The 18,950-nt window shown below is 40.9% G+C and overlaps 1 protein-coding gene across 4 annotated transcripts in view; it reads right to left on the reverse strand.

Moving 5' to 3' along the window:
• The window catches only part of GRM3 (glutamate metabotropic receptor 3), a 105,393-nt gene that overhangs the window by 2,542 nt on the left and 83,901 nt on the right, over positions 1 to 18,950 (reverse strand). For all 4 annotated transcript variants that reach the window (XM_058023460.1, XM_058023456.1, XM_058023457.1 and 1 more), the window contains 2 exons: positions 8,526 to 9,592; positions 4,858 to 5,032 (listed from right to left, as the gene is read on the reverse strand). In XM_058023460.1, coding sequence (XP_057879443.1) covers positions 4,858 to 5,032; positions 8,526 to 9,592 — 1,242 coding nt within the window. The remainder of the gene's footprint in view (positions 1 to 4,857; positions 5,033 to 8,525; positions 9,593 to 18,950) is intronic.

Below are 18,950 nucleotides of genomic sequence, written 5' to 3' on the forward strand. Positions count from 1 at the left end.
AGTGCTCACACTGAGCATCCAGCTCTCCTGAGACAGAACAAAAGACTTTGCTTTTCATTACAGACCTCAGCAGTGTTAATCACTGGCCCTGCAGGGTTCTGAGCTGCACTCTGTGTCTGATACAGCCGCCAAGGGCTTTCCTGGAATACTGCTGCATATGCAAGAGACACTTTACCTTCATTCTGTGTTGAGACCAAGGACAAAGTGTGACATCAGCAGAAGCTGGTTTGGCTCAAGTTCATGCTTTTGATCTCTCTTTTCCTGGCTGTCCCTCATTTTGCTTAGATAAACCAAGGGAAAGAACCAGAGGTACAATGCAGGAGCCCAGCATTGCCGTGGTGACCTTGCAGCTTTGCCTACACAGCCAAGAACAGGCAGAGCTGAATTTACTGCCTGTGTGCCACTTGGAGCCATAGAGCCAGAGAATCTCCTGTCTTGGAAGGGACCCACAAAGGGTCATTGAGTCCAATTCCCCTCTGTGCACAGGGCAACCCCAGGATCCACACCATATGCCTGAGAGCATTGTCTCCTCTACTCGTGCTCACAGCAGGACAGCTGTGAGTTAATCTCTGTTGTGTCAGGGGTAGTTTGGAGACAGGCTCAGGAAAATAAATTCAGAGGGAATAAAATTGTCAGTCTGGCTATAAAAAGTGGGTTCAATTCTCCTTGTGTGTCAGGACCCAGGACATCCCTCTGGCTGTCCTGAGCAGACAAGACCCCTGCCAGGAGTCTCAGAGATCCCAGCACAGAGCCCAAAAATGCCTATGGTTTTGATTATGACCCCTGGAGCAATTTACCAACCTTAGATGAAGATCTGCAGGCCATGACAGATTAATTAGAATGATAGTGAATTTATCACAAGGTGGAAAAGTAGATTTGGGGTTTTTAGAATGGGGATTCAGGGGGACAAGACGGAAGGATCTGGGTGTGTCCAGCCTTTCTTCTTCTTGGCTTCCATCTTCGGGGTGATGTTGGCACTTTTACGTCGGTTTAGAGTAGAAGCTCACTGTCTAACATAGGTGATAGGTATTGGAAAGTAATTGTAAACATTGTACACGTAGTTTTAGTATAAAGACATAACACCACCCTGGGGGCAGGCAGAGTGCCTTGGACTGTCTTTCTGAGCGCATCTTGGCTGGACAGGAGAAAGAATTTTATAGATAAGATACAATAAACAACCTTGAGATCAAGAACTGAAGAGCTCTGACTCCTTCTTCAACCACTGGGATGGGAAAAGGGACTTTAGAACTTTTCTCAGGGTCGTTCTGAGCAGTGAGAGATCCTGACACCTGTGACCCCTGTGCAGGCCACCTGGAGGAGCTCAGCTCTGTGGGCACTCTCCATGTGGACCTAATTTGGATAAAAGACATCTGGGTGTAAAAGCTTAGTCTGGATCATGAAGGTGCTTGTGAATTCAGGAAGGTGAGTTCTCTGTGAAGTTTTATGGGTGCTGAAGCCCATAAAAGAGGAAAATGAGGGAACATCCCAATGGGGGAAGCACTGCGGGGACAACAGAACTTTGGCAGCACATAATGGGAATTTTCAGAACCAAATGGGAATTTTCAGAACTGAAAGAGTGTGCACAAATATATACATTTCAAAACACGTCATATACCCAAGCACACTCTTACCCTGCCTTTGTTTGGCTTAAATCTATGTTCTTTTTCTAGTCCAGACTTCGTCTATCAAAATGATCAAAGCTCAACACTAACACTTAGACTCCCTAAAAGCATCCTGTGTGCCACCTTTTCTCAGAGTGACCAGATTTCATGGTTCAGGAAGCTGTGTTAAAACTGTCTGTGTGTCACCTGTTGTTCAAGAGCCACCATGCTCATGGCATTCATGTTCACTGGAGTGAAGAGGTGGTGGCAGCCCTGAGATGCAATGGAGGTGGCAATCTGCGGAGACAGGAAAAGCACTGACCCCTAGAGCTCAGATAATGCTAAAGAGATGGCTTTTCAAAGTTACTAGAATGCCCTAGAGCTAATTCTGATGAGTTTGATATTAAGAAGTTTCTGAATGATGAAAAAATGCCATCAAGACCAAAATCAAAACAAGCTGACCTCCCCAAGGAGTGATGAGAGGGATATTTTAGAAAAAGATTAGAACCAATTTGGATAGAAACCATTTTAGAGTTTTATAAAACACTAAATAGTTAAGAAAAATGATGGAAATTTATTTTAAATAATTATAAATTAATGGAAGGGAGTAAGGGAAGATTTTTCATCTTGAAAATATTGTCACTGTGATAGACAGTGCTATTTTCCAAAACAATTGTCCTAGATGGCAACTATGGGGCTGTTTCCTTTGTGTGTGATGGACTTTTTAGCCCTACTTCCATGTTTTCCCATGGTCTAAAAAGCCCAACAAGGTGAGCAGCCCTGATTCAATTAGGTGGAAGCAGTAAAAGTAAATAACTGCAGCAACCTTTCCAAACAATGAAATTGTAAGAGATTGCAAGTCTGGATTTTTATGCTTTTCTTAATGTTCTCAAGCTGTTCGCAAGCCTGATAATGCAGGTTTTAATGTGAAGATGTGCACTGAGGATGTCTCTCTGCTGCCTGCATGCTTACACATGTTATTCAGCCATTAAAATAAAAGTATTAAATTCGAAAATTCAATCCAGAATCCAGTAGAAAGTATTTATGAATCAAAATTATTTCTGACTAAGCTCATTCCATGGCATGAGAGTGTTAAAAAACTTCGAGAGACCACTTACACAAAATTGATAAAGATTGAAAAGAATCTCATGGGGCTTACCATTTCGCCAAGGGGCCACACTTCTAAGAGTTTTTGGGAAATGATTGGTCTTTTGGGAGTGTTCAGCACTTCAGGCACATAGTGCCATCTCATTAAATTCTCCAAAATAGCAAGGAGTGTTTGCTCTCTGGTGCCAGGACCGGATGCAGTCCTGGCTGATGACACTGAGGACCTATAGAGCCAAATGGCTGATGTCTTGTTAGGGGACCCTGGGGATTCCTGCAGAGTGTTTTGGGGTGGGAGAGCCAGGAATGGCTGGGATCCCTTCACTTCCTAATCCTGCTAATGTGATACACAGGAGGGTGCCAAATTGCTGCCATGCTCTGTCTGAAATCTGAAGTGCTTGAGACAATTTCGAAATTTAAGTGACACTCAAAAACCTCAGGCTATTGTTATTGTGAATATGCTGGAAAAGCCTTGCTCTGTGCCCCCCCTTTCCTCTGTTTCTTATTCCCCTCCTCTTTATAATTGTAGTGTGCTTTTCAATTAGATTTTCAGGGTGAACAAGCTGTCCAGAGAGTGTTCAGAGAGCTCTGTGGATGGGGGGCTGTGTGCTCCCATCTTTGATGAGTTGAGTTAGGTAAGCTAGACAAAGAAAAAATCCCAAACAAATATACAGGTGACCTATTTTTTTTTTTTTGTAATCCATAAAACTCTCTGAGAAACTCACCCAGAAAAGCAGTGACAGCCTCAAAACAAAATCACAGATTGTGATGAAGAGAGTGAAGATGAAGGGAAGAAGGGAATCAGAGCAAATGAGTTGTCCTTGCAACAGAACACTGATTGCTTCTCCAGGCTGTGGCACTGACAAAGGCCATTGATCACGCTCTGCATACAGATGCAGCTTATGGCATCTCTTGGATGCATTTTCTGCAGACTTGGAGCCTTTCCTTGTAATGCAGGTGATGAGCCATTGAGAGCACGCTGTGTTGTGGCCCAGATCCTGTCAGTGTGCTGCTCTGACAGGAATCCTCCAAGGCAATCTGCTCTTGTCAGAGCGACAGTGGGACACGGGGGCTGCTTGGTGTGTGCACCAGGCTGGAGCCAGGGCCTGCAAAAACTTCCTGCCGACTTCAGTGAGCCCCAGAGCAGGCTCTGAGCTGACCCCCATGCCAGGGGGATGAGTTTTCCTCTCCAGTCACAAAGGAAATGATGCTTTCACAGGGTTACATTGTCGCAGCATTTCTCTTCACAGAGAAAAGCAAGGCACAATTCTCCCCAAGAATGTCTCTGGGTTTCACATTCTCTGAATGTCAGAGAAAGAAAAACAATTCTTATCATTTGCTGTGCCTGTGTTTGTGCAAAAGTAGAATGCAATATTGAGATTGTTTGCCCAGAGTGATGGTGTTTTGTTTCCTTGGCCTGTCAGGGCCAAGAGTGTGTCTGTGGGGACTGTTGGGTGACACTCACGAGAGGAGGGCAGTGGAGTGCTTGGCAGATGCAGTTTAGATGTAATGTAATATAGTGTAATATAGTATAGAATAATATAGTATAGAATAGTATAGTATAATAAATATATCTATTATATATCATATATTATATATTATATATTAAATATTATATATTATAGATTATATATCATATATTGTATATCGTATATCATATATTGCATATTATATATTATATATTACATATTATATATTATATATTATATATATTATATATTATATATCATATATTATATATTACATATTATATATCATATATCATATATTATATATAATATATTATATATATTATATATATTATATTATATATTATATATTATATATTATATATTATATATCATATATTATATATCATATATTATATATCATATATTATATATTATATATCATATATTATATATCATATATTATATATCATATATTATATATCATATATTATATTACTAATATAATATAATATAATATAATATAATATAATATAATATAATATAATATAATATTTAACCTTCTGATAAGAAGGGGTCCTCCTCATAATTCTCTCCCCTTTGTCAGGGCTTTCCCTGCAAATTCTACATTACATAGTTGAGCCCCCTTGTCTTTACCCAAACCCAGCACACCCCCACAGAAAGGTGGCAGATTTGTTACTCACACTGGGAGTAAGTGGTCCCGGTGCCACTGACACTGAACCTGTTGAGGTGGAGTCTGTGAGTGACCACGTTCTTCTGAGGCTGGAAAAGGATGATGTGCACTTTGGGTGCAAACAGGCAGCCCAGCACAACAAAGCCACTGAGACTCACAGAGATGCACATGGTGGTGGTTTGCACCTAGGAGAGAGTGGACACAAAGCACTGGGTTTCAGTATGGAGAGCTCTGAAATGCCAAATATTAGAAACATTATTACATAGCAGCATGAACCACTGTCCTGGGAGTTTGTAATTGTGCAGGTTGGTGTGAGCCTCTGTTAAATCCTTATCATCCACAATCCCACTATCATGGGAATGAGATGCTGATGCTGGTAGTGCCCTGTGTCTCTGCATCTCAATGTCATTAATTGTGTTCTCCTTTGTTTTTGTACAGAAAGGATAGATCTGCTCTCTTTCTCTCCTACCCCTGATCTCTAACTTGATGAGAGAACCCTCTGCAGCGCTTGTCATGCAATATCAGCCATGCTGGCAGCAGTGGGAACCAGCTCACACAGGGTGTACATTGTGTGGGTTAACATCAGTTTTCTCATGCAAAGCATCCATCTGAAAACCGGTTTAGTCTCTAGCTCCAGTCCTAATCAGAGAATTGAGTAAGCCTTTGCAGAAATATAGGTGTGATTTGGAGTAAAGAACATATCTGGTGACTGTTTTCAGACTGGGTCTGAAAGGTGCCCTGATTTTGAGACATCTCTTTTTGGGCTCAGAAATGAATTGTTTGTAATGCTGCAGGATTTTAGAATAGTTGCCTTGGGGCATTTGTTAGTATAGCTTTGCTGGCACTGTCTATCTTTTATTCTTTTTATTCAATAGTATAACTAGCTGCCAGTTTACTGCCTCATTTTCAGTTTATATTCTTTTCTTCCAAGCAGATTCCTTAATTAAGATGTTGAATTAAACTGCTTTAAACTCTGTTGCTTAATTTGAACGATTATACATCTATGGCTCATTTTTCTTTAGTTATACTCCAGCAGTTCTTTGAGATTAGCCTTCTTCCATGGGAATGCTTCTCATATCTCCTTGTGAGAAATAATTGGCGCAAATTGGAAAACAGAGTAGGGAATGGACATTGTTGCTTTATTTATATACTGAGCACAACTGGTGTTTTGTCATCAATGAGGATAATTAATGTGGTCATTTAATAATTGCTCTTTGCAGATTGTGGGTGTTGCAAGCACCATGGAATGTGCTCAGCTTTCACAGGGTGAGTGAACAAGGAAGATCCAACAGAGCCTGCATGATGAAGGAATGCCTTAGCTTCACATTCTCCTTCCCCTCTCTGCCTTTTGTCCACAGAACTGTGCTGTCAGGTCAGGTGGATGTTGAACTGGTGCTGTATGGGTAAGACAAGAAAGGAATTTTCTTATAAAACAAGAGTAAATGAAGCTACCTTTATTTTCCTTTGTTTCAAGTTACGTTTTTTTCGCTATCAAAACCCTCTTCCCCCACCCTGCTTTTCCTAGTGTTTGTGCTGCCCGGAGCAGCTCAGCTGTGCTGGCATAATTATACACTCAATCAATTAAATGATTTGGGTTAAAAATAGCTCCATCCCAGAGGGTTCCTTTTAATTCAGGTCACTCTGGTGGTTCAGTGTGTAACCCGGCCTCACAGACTGGGCTGGTGTGCTGGCAGGATGGAGGGAATCCCACTAGACCGTGACTTATGCTAAGGCACAAGGACAACAGGGAGGAACAGTTTTGGGACTGCCAGTATGGCTTCACCAAGGGCTACAGATGCCATTTGTCTGGAATTCTGTAAAGCCTTTGATAGGTGCCCCCCAGCACCATTCTCTCTAAATTGGACAGGTATGGATTTGATGTTAGGTGAATAAGATATTTGTTGGATGGTCACACCTAGAGGACAATGGCTCGGAGTCCTGATGGGCATCAGTGACAAATGGTGTCCTTCAGGTGTCCATATTTGGACCAGTGTTATGCAATATCACCCTAAATTACATAGATGAAGGGATCAAGTGTATCCTCACCAAATTTGCAGATAACTCCTGGCTGAGTGGGGCTGTTTCTAATGCTGTTTATTGTGATGCTACCAGACTAGGGCTATGTTAGGATGGCACAAGCTGATTCAGAGTCAACATGTGACACCACATGCAAATTAAATTTGGGCTTTTCAAAGGTACCCCAGAAGTGTAGACTTGTCATGAAAGTACCAAAAAGAAGTTAAAAGCATTTTCTGCTCTTTTTGTAGTACTTGAGATGGTTTGTTTGGAACCTTGTATATAAATTCAGTTCCTACAAGTGCTTTTGAAAACTCCACTCAGGAGATAAGGCTGAAAAATTCTGCTTGAACAATCAAGTCATGCTCCTCTTGGCCATTAATGTCTGTACTGCCCACTCATGTGACTGTCTGCACTGATGTTTCCCTCCGCCTGTGTCTGTCTTCCTGATTGCTTTGGGTGTCCAGAGCTGTTCCCTAGTGCCTTCCTTAAACTTTTCCTTCATTAACTTCAATCCATTACTTGCTATTCTAACTTCTCCTGAGACTGAATAATCCCTTCCTCTCGTTTTGTTGCCTTGAAATTATTTATGGTCTATGATCACGTCTCCCTGGGTTTACTCTTGTCTAGACTAAATATATTTAGCTCTTTTACTGTCACTCTGCATGTCTCTCTGCGTCATTTGTTACTTATCCTTGTTTTCTAGAGGTTTTCAGTACATTTCAGTACATTTCCAGATGAGTAAAATAGTACTAAGTATATTATTCCAGGGTGGCCACATCAAAAATATGTTAAGTGACATTATTAACTCCACAGTTTTATATGCTGTTTCATGTACACACTCTTGGCAATAACATCCCCCTAAGGTAATCTACCTTTCTTCTGGGCAGAAAGTTGAACTAATTCTCTGCAAACTGCTGCAAGGACCAACTCCCACAGTCACTTCTCACATCGTAATAACTGTGAGATTTCCAGTGGAGCAGATCTGAATCTTTTTTCTGAGACAATTCCCTTCTCTTCAAAAATACGATTTTATTGAACTTGAAGCTTTGCAACACTATCTGACAATTTAAACGGTTTAGTGTTTCTAAAGTTTGCTAGTGAAGGCTGACCAATATTTGCTGCTCAGTGAGGTATGTGTTTTATAAAGTGCAGAAAGAATAAAAAGTTCTGTACTTAAACAGAATATTTGTTGAACTTTTTTTAAACAACTCTGTTTCATAGGAAATTTTGAAATTTGATCCTTATATTTTTATTTGAAGGAAATACTATGCTTTAATACCAGACTCTTTTGCAGAGGAGACTGGTTAGTACAGATTTTATTTTAAGCGGAATTTCTGCCAAATAACTCATTATGACTCATTATGATTTTAGGTCATTTAGGGCTGTCACTTCAGATAGTGATGAACCCAAATGAATACTTAATCCATATGTTACACCTCTATTGCAATCAGATTAACAGTATTAATCCCTTCCAGCTCTGACTGCACATACTATTTTTGAAATTATAGTATGGTGAGCCAAAATCTGGTAACATAGAAAGAGAACTTGTTTGCAAGGGACCCAGGGCCAAAAGAAGTGAGAAAAAGCCTTTAGTGAATGCTGACACGGTCCTTTAAAGTGTTGCATATGATTTATGGAAACAGATGTCCAAAGACTTACTCTGTAGTCACTGGATGTCACATAAAATATGGGGAGAAAGGCCAGCCAAATGATGCACGTTGTGTACATTGTGAAACCGATGAACTTGGCTTCGTTGAAGTTCTCTGGACATTTCCTGGTTTTGAAGGCATACACAGTGCATAAAACCACGAGGATGACATCGTATGTCAAGGACATCAGCATACTGGAATCTTTGACGTTGCATTTCAGGATGACAGTCTCCCTCTTCTCGGGAAGCGTGTATCGCCGGGTGCCCGGCGCCTCCAGGATCAGCCACACGGACACCACCACCACCTGCACCAAGATGAGGCTCAGGCAGATGAACACCTGAGAGCTGGGGCTGATGAACTTGGGCCTCTGAGCGCCGTTCTTCACGCCATCGAATATCCTGGCGATGCAGTTCGTTTTGGTCAGGAGGGCGGAGTAGCAGACGGCAAAGGAACTGCCCAGCCCCAAACGGCGGAGGGTGCAGATGGCTGGAGAGGGCTTGGCTATGAAGAAGAAGGTCATGCTGTAAGACAGGAAGACTCCAAAGAGCAAAATGTAGCACAGTTCACGGCCAGAGGCTTTGACCAGGGGCGTGTTGTTGTGCTTGATAAACACCCCAATGACCATGAAAGTGCAAATAAAGCCCAGGCATGCGATGGTGACAGGACCTATTGCCCAAGCATCTTCCCACTTGATGTAGTCTTCTGGTAGGTCATAGCAGCCAGTCAGGTCAGCTGTGGGCCATTTTCCAGGCCCGCAGTCCGCACAAGTGAATTCATCAGCCAGGTACTCATAGGTTTCACAGGGGATACAAATCCAGCAGCAGACATCTCCTGGTTGCATGTTCTTCATCTCGTTGGGAGCGCAGGGGTCGCTGCACTGGGAGACAGGGACAGAGTTCCTGGACCAGTGGATAGAGTCTACCTCCAGTGACAAAGTTTCTGCCCACTGACCAACCTTCACGTAGGAGTATCTGTCTCCAGTGAACTGGAAATTGAACACGTTGTATCGTCCTATCCCGTCCCCATAGGCATCAAATTTGACCATGCTGTCTGCGTCATTGGGAGGGTTGAATGGAGCTGAGGAAAAACAAAAAAAGAAATAGAGAAATGGTATTACCAAAGCTACACATGGTATTTTTTCCAGCCCTTTGGCAAGCACAGGCACCTGCTTATAGAACACAATTCAGTTTTCAACAGTAAGTCAAGAGGTTTGTGTCTGTCTCAGTTTTGAACTTGGGAGAAGAGCTCAGATAATGGAACTCCACTTTACATTTATAAATCTAAGATTACCAATGTCCTTACTTTATTTTGTCTTGGATATGAAGCAGTTCCCTAATTATTTCTCCCAGTATGCATCACATACTGCCTCTCACATTTTCTCTTGAAAGAAAGAGGAGGTCTGCTCCTGAGTCTCAGCATTTTTTGGTGAAACTTGGCTGCCATGGTATAAGAAAAAATTAAACAGTTGGGTCATTAAATGACAGTTTTGATGCCAACAGTCTGGAATGCAGTTGAATAGAGGAATAATTTTAGGATGAAGAAGAAATAACTGTGAAATCCTCACAAATTTCTTTCTATGTCTTTTTCTCTTCTCCCTGTGTTGTAAGAAGTTTTGAATACCTTCTATTTTGCTTCAGTTTTACCAATTTCTGCTATTTCTTGTATGGTCTGAGGTCCCCAGCACATGCTGCTTTGGTCCGATGTCTTGTTTGGAGAACAGATGATCAAACCTCAAACTGAATCTGGGACTTTCTGTGAATTCAATATTGCAACACTTCTAACTGGTAAGCTCTGCAGAGTTTTGTTTTTCCTCCAGCTGAGGCTTACCCAGGGAATGAAAAAATATTAAAAATCTGGGAAGAAATTGCATTTACCATGTGATTTATTGGTCATTTACTGTAGCATCAAAGGTAAAAAGCTTTACAGGCAGGAAGCAAAAGGATTTTTTTTTACCATTGATGAACAATAAAGGTGATTTTATTTCCCAGTGTCTTTGGCCATAGAAGTGGTTCCACTGTCATTGCTGGAATAAATCTCTTTCCCTGCCTCTGTGTCTATACTGTGCTTGAGCTTGAGCAATATCGTATAAGGGTGTAATACCTTCCTCCACTTCAATCTCCAGATACTTTGGATTTCTTCTGGTGGATTTATTTAGCTTCTTTAAAACACTGAGGCCAACTTCTTTCACCTTTATTCCTGCAGAGCATTACCTTATTTTGCAGGAATCTGGCTAAGGTCAGTAAAAGGGACACTGGGTGTTGGCACAGAAGCCCCAGCTGGAGGGTTGAAATTGTGATCTGAGCATCCTCAGGTGCTGCACTTGGAGGGCATTTCCTCCCAGATTTCTTCTTATTGTAGGGCAAAGTTGGAATATAATTTACAGCCACCTGCAAATTGAGTCTTCTGAGTCTTCTGAGTCAAGACTCTGCTTGTTCTCATCCCTGCCCTCACCTGCTCCTCCCCACCTCAGCTGTGTCAGCCACAGTGGTGGACAGCCTTGGTTTGCAGGATTTCAGAATCATGGAATTGCAGAATAATCCAGGTAGGAAGGGACCAGCCCCTGATCCAATCCCCTGCTCAAGGAGGGCCTTCCCAGAGCACATGGCACAGGATTCATCCAGACAGCTCTGGGATATCTCGGTGAGGGAGGCTCCACACCCTCTCAGGCAACCTGTGCCAGTGTTCAGTCACTGCACACAAAAGGAATTCCTTCTCATGTTCACGTGTTCAGTTCTGTCTTTGCCTCTGTCTTATTGCCATTGAGAAGAGCCTAGCTCCCTTCAGATACCCCCACACACTGATGAGATCCCCTCTCAGCTGTGTCTTCTGAAGGCTGAACAAGCCCAACTGCCTCAGCCTTTCCCCATAAAACAAATGTTGCAGCACCCTTATCATCTTTATACCCCTCTGCTGGACTTGCCCCAGGAGCTCCATGTCTACCTTGTACTGCACAAATTAGGACTGGATAGCCCAGGAATCTTTAAGAAGTTTATCTTTTTTTTTGGTCACTGTTGGCATCTAGTTGTAACACTCTGTAGTCCAACAAGACCTCTGAGAGCACAAAAATTAAGAGCAACATAATCCTCCCCCAAATGGCCAGTTCTGCTGGAAGTGACATGCTCTAAATTAAACAGGTAGATAAATTAAAAATATAGGTCAACAAGAAGAACATGAAGCAGCTTTCCTCCTCTCCCTCCTCCTCCTCATGCCCAGGCATGCAGGTTCCCTCATCCAGGAGCAGCATTAAAACGAAATCATAATGCAGCACTTAACAGCTCCTCAATAATGTGCTGTCATTGCCAGTGTCTTATTTCATTATTCATAACACTTATATAGATTGTAGGAGCTGTTAACACAGCAGCCCAGCTTTAAGAGCCAGTTTATTCACTTCAGTGTTATCCAGGCCAGCTCCTGAGCTGGCTGAGAGCCTCTGACTGCTGCTGGCACCAGTGGGGCTGCAGGTCAGGAAGACAAAGTGCAAACTCCTTCTTTGACATCTCCTGTCAAGGGCATAGCTTCAAGGCCACAAGCATCCCAGTGCAAGTTACCTGAGGGTCTGAAACACCAGCACTTTTCAGGAAAGAATTCCCTCTCCATAACATGTTTAACAACTTCTTATAGAAGTTCTGAGATAATATTTGTCATTTAAATAGAGAAAAGTATTTGTCATTTAAATAGAGAAAAGTATTTTCCTTAGATTTTGCAGGTAGGTTCACAAGGCAAAGCAGGTAATTTCACACAGAGTTAGCTTGAAGCTCAAGTATAATTGCCTTCCATAAGGCTGTTCCCACGCTACAAGAAACAAAAGATTTTTGTAGGACAACATGTTCTAAGTTAACCAAAGCTTGCAGCTTGAAACGTTCATTTTTAGTGGCTGCTGATAGAGGAAAATAAATCACCCACTTTCAGATGGAAAGGATGAAATCATTTAACCAAACAATGATGTATTAAATTATAGTATGGTGAGCCAAAGCCTACAAATGAGCCCACTGGGTGGCAGCAATTAATATACCCACTGATTGCAAATAAAACCACTAAGGCATTTTAACGTATCATTTATCAACATGTTCTAGATCCTGTAGAAACACTCCCAAAAACCAATGTTTTCACAAAATATGATGCAATAATAATCATAAAATTAAGATGTTTATAGGCAAGAAAGATGTTTATCACAAGAAGGCAGGATCTTATGTTTTAGAGTAAAAATTACAGGTTTTGCAAATTGGTTTTCCCAGAGATGATGTCAGGCTGTCATAAGTCACTCTGCAAATTCTTTTGTATATCTCAGTTTTTAGACCTGAGAAACCTACAATTTGTATTGCAGGTATTTCTGGCAGGTCTATTTCAGAGTTGTAGCTCAGCTCTTTTACATCCATCCCTTGGGAGAGGACAGACAAGAGTCCCTGGATCTCATCAGCTGCTCGCTAAGAGGCTGAGTGACAAAATGAACTTTGCCTCCTTTGAGCCTTTGAATCTTCTCCTTCCCTTGCACTTCATGAAATGAGCTACTCCTGTGTAAAGCACTTATACAAGAGGAATTTTGTCGAAGAAGTTATCAAGGAAAAGAAAGGATAATTAGAAAAGACCTAAAGCAGTGATGCTTTGTGCTCCAGCTTGCAGCATTTCAGCAATGAAGGTGAAGCAGCAGTGGCATTTATAAGAGCAGGAGGGCAGAAGGCAGAAATCTTTGGAACCCCAGTGCAGGCAGCTCAACTCTGTCAGCTCCCTGGAGAAATCCTGCTGGAGGAGAGGATTCCACTGTGCAAGTGGAGGACAAACTCCTTCAGCTTCAGATAAGAGAGGAATAACTGCAGATTTATGACTGTTTTAGTAGCAGATACAGATAAGAATATAAAATAACATCATAGATTTTATGTAGTGAATAATGTAATTTGTTTCCATCTCCCTAGGTGGGATCAATTTTTCCAACATTCATATAACTTGCAAAAATGTGCTTATCTGCTGTTGGAAGCAGGTGAGTTGCTTTTATTTAGAAATCTTTAATATTTTTGGTGTCAGTGATGTACAGCTCTTGGAGACATGAAAAATTTCAGATAGAAAGTTCTGGATGGGAGATTTATTTTATTTTTGGGCAAAACCTTTATTTGAAGAGGCAAGATGAGAAATATATTTAAATACTTCTAATTCTGCACAATGCCTCAGTTGAGTGAAAAACACTCCAGGATTTTTTAACAAGGAATGAATAGATGAGGAAAAACAAATCAGTTTTCATCCTAATTAGGCACTGGAAATCTTTTAAGAGGCCGAGCAGCCTAAGGAAAGATGTGTGTCATCTTAACTGGCTTGGAATCAGATGGGTTTTGTTTGTCAGCAGCATCTTTGGGCCAGGAAGGATATTTTGCGTGGAGCCTCTCATGTGTCTGGCACAGATTTGAGTGCGTAGATGCTGTCCCGTAGAAAACATCCTCAGGAACACTTCCTGGCAGGAATGACGACAGATATCCCTACATCCAAGAACATTCTTCATGTCCACTGAAACATGCATCTGTTCTTTGTTTGCAGAGTGCATTCTTTCTGAACAAGGCACGGATCACAGAGGCACAGCTCACTAGCTGGGAGGTAATTCATCAATAGCAAGGCTTGATGAAAGCACTGCAGCTTTTCAGCTTGGCAGTTGGGAGATTTCAGTTGGTTCAGAAAGAGGTGTAAAATGGGCTGTTGGGTGCACTGAAGGTACCTTCTTCCACAGCTTGTTGGCCCCAAAGACTGTGACGAGATCCTGATTAAATAGAAATGGTAAAGAGGGAGCAGGCTGGAGTTTCTGTAAAGTTGAGTAAAACCTCCTTAGTCTCACTAGGTGGTGCTGCAAAAACTCCAAACTCCTGATTTAAGGTTGAAAAATAAGAAATTTTTTTATGTAACAGAAAAATATAGTTATTTTTTAATCCCCCCTACTCTTCCTGTTACGTATTGAGGGCAATGCCTTTTAAAAACACTTTCATGGAGAGCCTAGATAATAATATAACAGGACATGTTGTGTTTGTCCAACAGGCTCATCTGTGTGTAGGATGCCTTATCTTGAAAAGTATCAGAAAAGACCCTGAGAATGTACATTTCTTTTAATTCTCTTTTATTTTTAGCTTGATATGCCTTGTTGAGGTCAAAGTGACTTATTTCTGCTTGGCTGAACATTTAGACCAAGCAACAGAGACCTGATGCACCCACTCCTGTTTCAGCTTCAGCACAGCACAGCTGGTTTCATACATGATTGACAGAAGGCACACTGAAATTTGGCAATTTAGAATTTAGTATGGGGAAAGATCAGAGTGAAGTGTCACTAGATTGTACCTCTCCACAATTAACAAAATACCAGTTTCCACAGAGACCAGCCCTTTTAACCTCTGCACTACTGTCTCTGGATGGGTTTGGGTCACAGGAAGCATTGCTTCTTCTCATTTAAGAAATGAATGAGACAAATGAGACAGGTTAGTCCTCTAAAAATGTAATTTTCCTATTTATGTCTACAGACTTTCCATTCAGGTCTATGGTTTAGGATAGACACTTGCTGTAGAGAGTTTTGAAGCTAGTTGTAGACCCCCCACATCTTTTGCACTAGTCAGATACAGAAATGTTTTTGTTGCAAAGATGTGCCAAGGGATAGATGTGGATGAGTTAGTTATCCCCAAACTTGTGTCCTACAAAAGAGAATGAGTATTGAGTATTTCTAGGGCTCACTTTAGAGTGATATCTAGAATAGCCCAGCCAAACTGTCCTTTTTCTGTTGGCCACCAGGAGTGTGACTATCTGAAATACACCCACTATTTATGTATCTGGAGCCAAGTGGGATGAATATCACCAATGTCTGGGGCAGAAAGGCTCCCAGCTGGAGCATCCACGGGTGCAGCCTGTCCAAGCTCTCTGCAGAACCTGAGAGCAGGTACCAGGAACATTTGCAAAATAAAATAAGAAGGATCTGAAAAATGAGAACAATTCCTTCAGCTTGTCATTATCCTCATTATCCTCAGCCTGGCTGAGCACAGAGCTCCCAGCCTACCCTTCCTGTGAATTGCTTGCCTCGAGCTCAATGTTTTACATTTCCAGGTATGTGTTGTCCTCTTGCTTGTGCAGCTCTTGGGCATAAGTGTGGTCTTTAGGACGTGGGGAGAATGAAGTAGACGCTAAGTTACAAACCTTCTTTAAGAAAACTAGGAAATTGCCCTTATTTCTTTTAAGGAAATTTAAGGAATTAAAAAAAGGATTTAATCTTAAAGTGTTTGGGTTTCAAGACATGGAAGTTAAAAGCATGTAAAAATTCTGCACTCATTGTATTTCTCCTTAAAAATACAAACAATCTCCCCTGAAATTAAGAATGTTTCTTGCAGTTTTTCAGTTTAACTTTTAAATAAAACAAATACGTATGGAAAAATCATCCAAGGTGTTTTTCTTTTTTTTTTAAATGTCTGTTAAGTTGATAATTAATATGAGTAATTCCTGCGATTCCAACATAGAAGTGCCTTTCAGTTGATACCATTCTTTTAATTTAAGTTTATCCACTTAAGGAAATGGTTGTCACAAGAGGCAAAATGCATGCAATGTAATTGAAACCAGCAATCAACTTGCAATTACAAAGGAAATTAAACCATGACTTCAAACTGCCTAACTCCCCCCTCAGGCCAGCTCCCTATTTTGTATACAGAAGCAAGGAGAACCCATTCCCATTATGAAGAATTATGGCCACTGTTTGGGGTGGCAGCATAGCTCAGGAGCTGGAACTGTGAGCTCTGGGCTGGCCTTTGGTACCTCCTGAAATGTTTTGATCCAGGGAAAATTTGAGTTGGCTGGTGGGTTCTCTGTCAGATGCTGAACATTAATGTTTCTCTCAGAGAACATGATTGATTTTTTGATCGTGATTTTCTGCCAGTTCAGGGGTCATGGGTGCCCTGTGTCCAATTTGAACATTTGGCTGAGGGACATTCCCATGTAACCTCAGAGCTGGGCACTGGTGCTGTGTCTTTTACCCCTCTCTTTCCAGTGCATCCAAGGTGCAGCTGGAAGTTATTGAAGCTCTGTTTTAATTTTACTAAAATTTACTTTTGGACTTAATCTAGGACATGGTTATATCACAGGGGCATGAATGTTTCTCTTTTTGGAGGCACTGTTTCATGATGTGCTAATTCCACCCCCAGACTGAATACTGTACTGTAGCTGTCTAAGGAAGTGTTAAATACCTAATAATATTTTTGCCCTTCTTTGTCAGCCTGAAGGAAATATGAATAGATTTAGTTATTAAGATATTAAAGGAAGTTGGTTAAAACATTCTCTCCTCTGTGGGGACTAAAGGATTAGAGACGTGTTTCCAGACACAGCTCTGAATAATTTAGTTAGATAGTTTGCCCTTAGAGATCAGAAGCAAACGAACCATGAAATAGACCCTCTGGCTGTTATTTCCTAATTGACTTGATATGAAGACACTCCCAAATCAGGTGGACTGACATAGATTTAATTACTTATACCGCAATGCTATTATTTAGTAGTAGTAATATTGTAGCTGTGACAGTCCAAGATACAAGACATTTCAAGTGTCTGAGAAAGGCAGTATTTCTTATTTGTCTCACAGATGGAAGAAGTGCACAAGCTTTCAGGCCCAAGGTCACTCCATGAGGTCACCAGCACCATTGCTCAATAAATTTGACCTCCATTTATTTAGAAGGAACAGCTCTGCTCCGAGTTTAGTATATCAGGTTTTTATTTCCTGCTGGAAACACAATTTCCCTTTGCAAACAGCCTCATTACTATCCATTTGCAGAGTAATTGCTGAAAGCTTTTTGTTCACTTCTTTAGAAGTATATAGTTCAGAAACAGAAGGTCTGATCGAGATGCAAGACAAGATATGACAAAGAGATGTTATGCCAAAAGCTTCTTTTTTTGCAGATATGTGGGCAGTCTAATAAAGGTATTGCCTCTTCTTGCAAATCTTATGACTCTATGCTATTATTTTTGTTAAGGAGCCACTGAAAACTCTAGGCAATCACCCTACAAATTGCTAATAATGAGGTATTTTGCAAAATGAAATTGTATTTGCAGTAGGAAAATAAAACCCTAAGTAGCGAATTCTAAGGAGTGCATGTATTTGAAATAATTGAAGCCCAAATTTATTGAACATTTTGTGGAAAAAAGGGAGCTGTAGAATGCCTCAGAGCTGGAATAAAGACACAATACCACAGTGAAGCACAGGAACTTTTAGGCTCAGACATATTATCCAGCTCAGTTGTAGCATTTGGCACATCTGACATGTGCAGGTGGAGGACAGAGAATTGGAGTACAGCTGGAAAGGTGAATGTTTCACACATCACATGGTGTAAGATTCTGGAGTGGAGCAGTTTTCTCTAGGAATATAATATGTGAATGAAAAAGAAGTGACCTATATTTCATGAACAGAAGTTTAATTAGAGTGTCTATTTTGGGAGTGCAGTTTTCTTACAGACCTCCTATGGAGAGTGGAAAGAAATTGGAAGCTCCAAAGGTGGGCTCTGGCTAATGTGAGATGCCACCAGGGAGATGGGTAACTTCCTCCATCAATAGTTCTCCAGTTATACTACAAAAGTGTGTCAAGGAATACTTTATTTCTCCACTGAGAAATGGTGAAATAAAACTAATATTTTCAGTAAGGCCCACCACACACATTAAATATGCTCATCTTCTCTTATAAAGGTATGAGCCTGGATTTTATTTTTACTCTTTTCCAGTGGCTGGAAATGCACATTTACTGAAATTGCAAGTTAATTCAGTATTCAGCAGAGTCCATCTCAGCTGACCAAATGCTGAGTCAGCCAGAGAGGGGAAAGTGGGCTTCTCACAACAATGAATTTCAGTTAAAAGAGAGTCAGAAAAAGGATAAGTCTTGGCTTTTGAGGTTATTCCTGAATATCACACACAAGCTGCCAAGGTAACACGTCATCTCTCCCAGCATCTTCAGTGTTCATTTGCATGTGTTATGCTACAATGCACAACCTGCCTGTCCTATTAATACTTGCAAATTCTTCTGTTCTCAGGGATAAAAGATAAAGCTGAGAGCACAGAATCATTTTTGCTAATGCTTTTCTCCACTGCATCAGTTCAGCGACAGCAATCATTGGACCTCAGGGGAAAATGTAAAATGAAAATGTTGATTTATTTTCCTGTTTTATGGTGGAAGCAGAGACACATTGATAGGATTAGGCTGATGAAATGTTTTAGAGATCTAGAAAAGACATTAACAGTACTGCCTCAAACCTTCCTCTGACTTGAGATAATTTCTTCTCCAAAGAGCATTTAAAGATGGGCTTTTTATTCTTTCAGTTACTGGAGCATTAACTAGCCATTAGCTATTTATTCAAATGGATGTGCAAATGTAATAGAGGAAGTTTAACAAACTTTTTCAGCACATTTTCATCAGTTCCCAATACCAGTTTCATAGGTTTTTTTTAGCCACAGT

This window comes from Melospiza georgiana, chromosome 4, assembly GCF_028018845.1.
Source record: "Melospiza georgiana isolate bMelGeo1 chromosome 4, bMelGeo1.pri, whole genome shotgun sequence".
Lineage (NCBI taxonomy): Eukaryota > Metazoa > Chordata > Aves > Passeriformes > Passerellidae > Melospiza > Melospiza georgiana.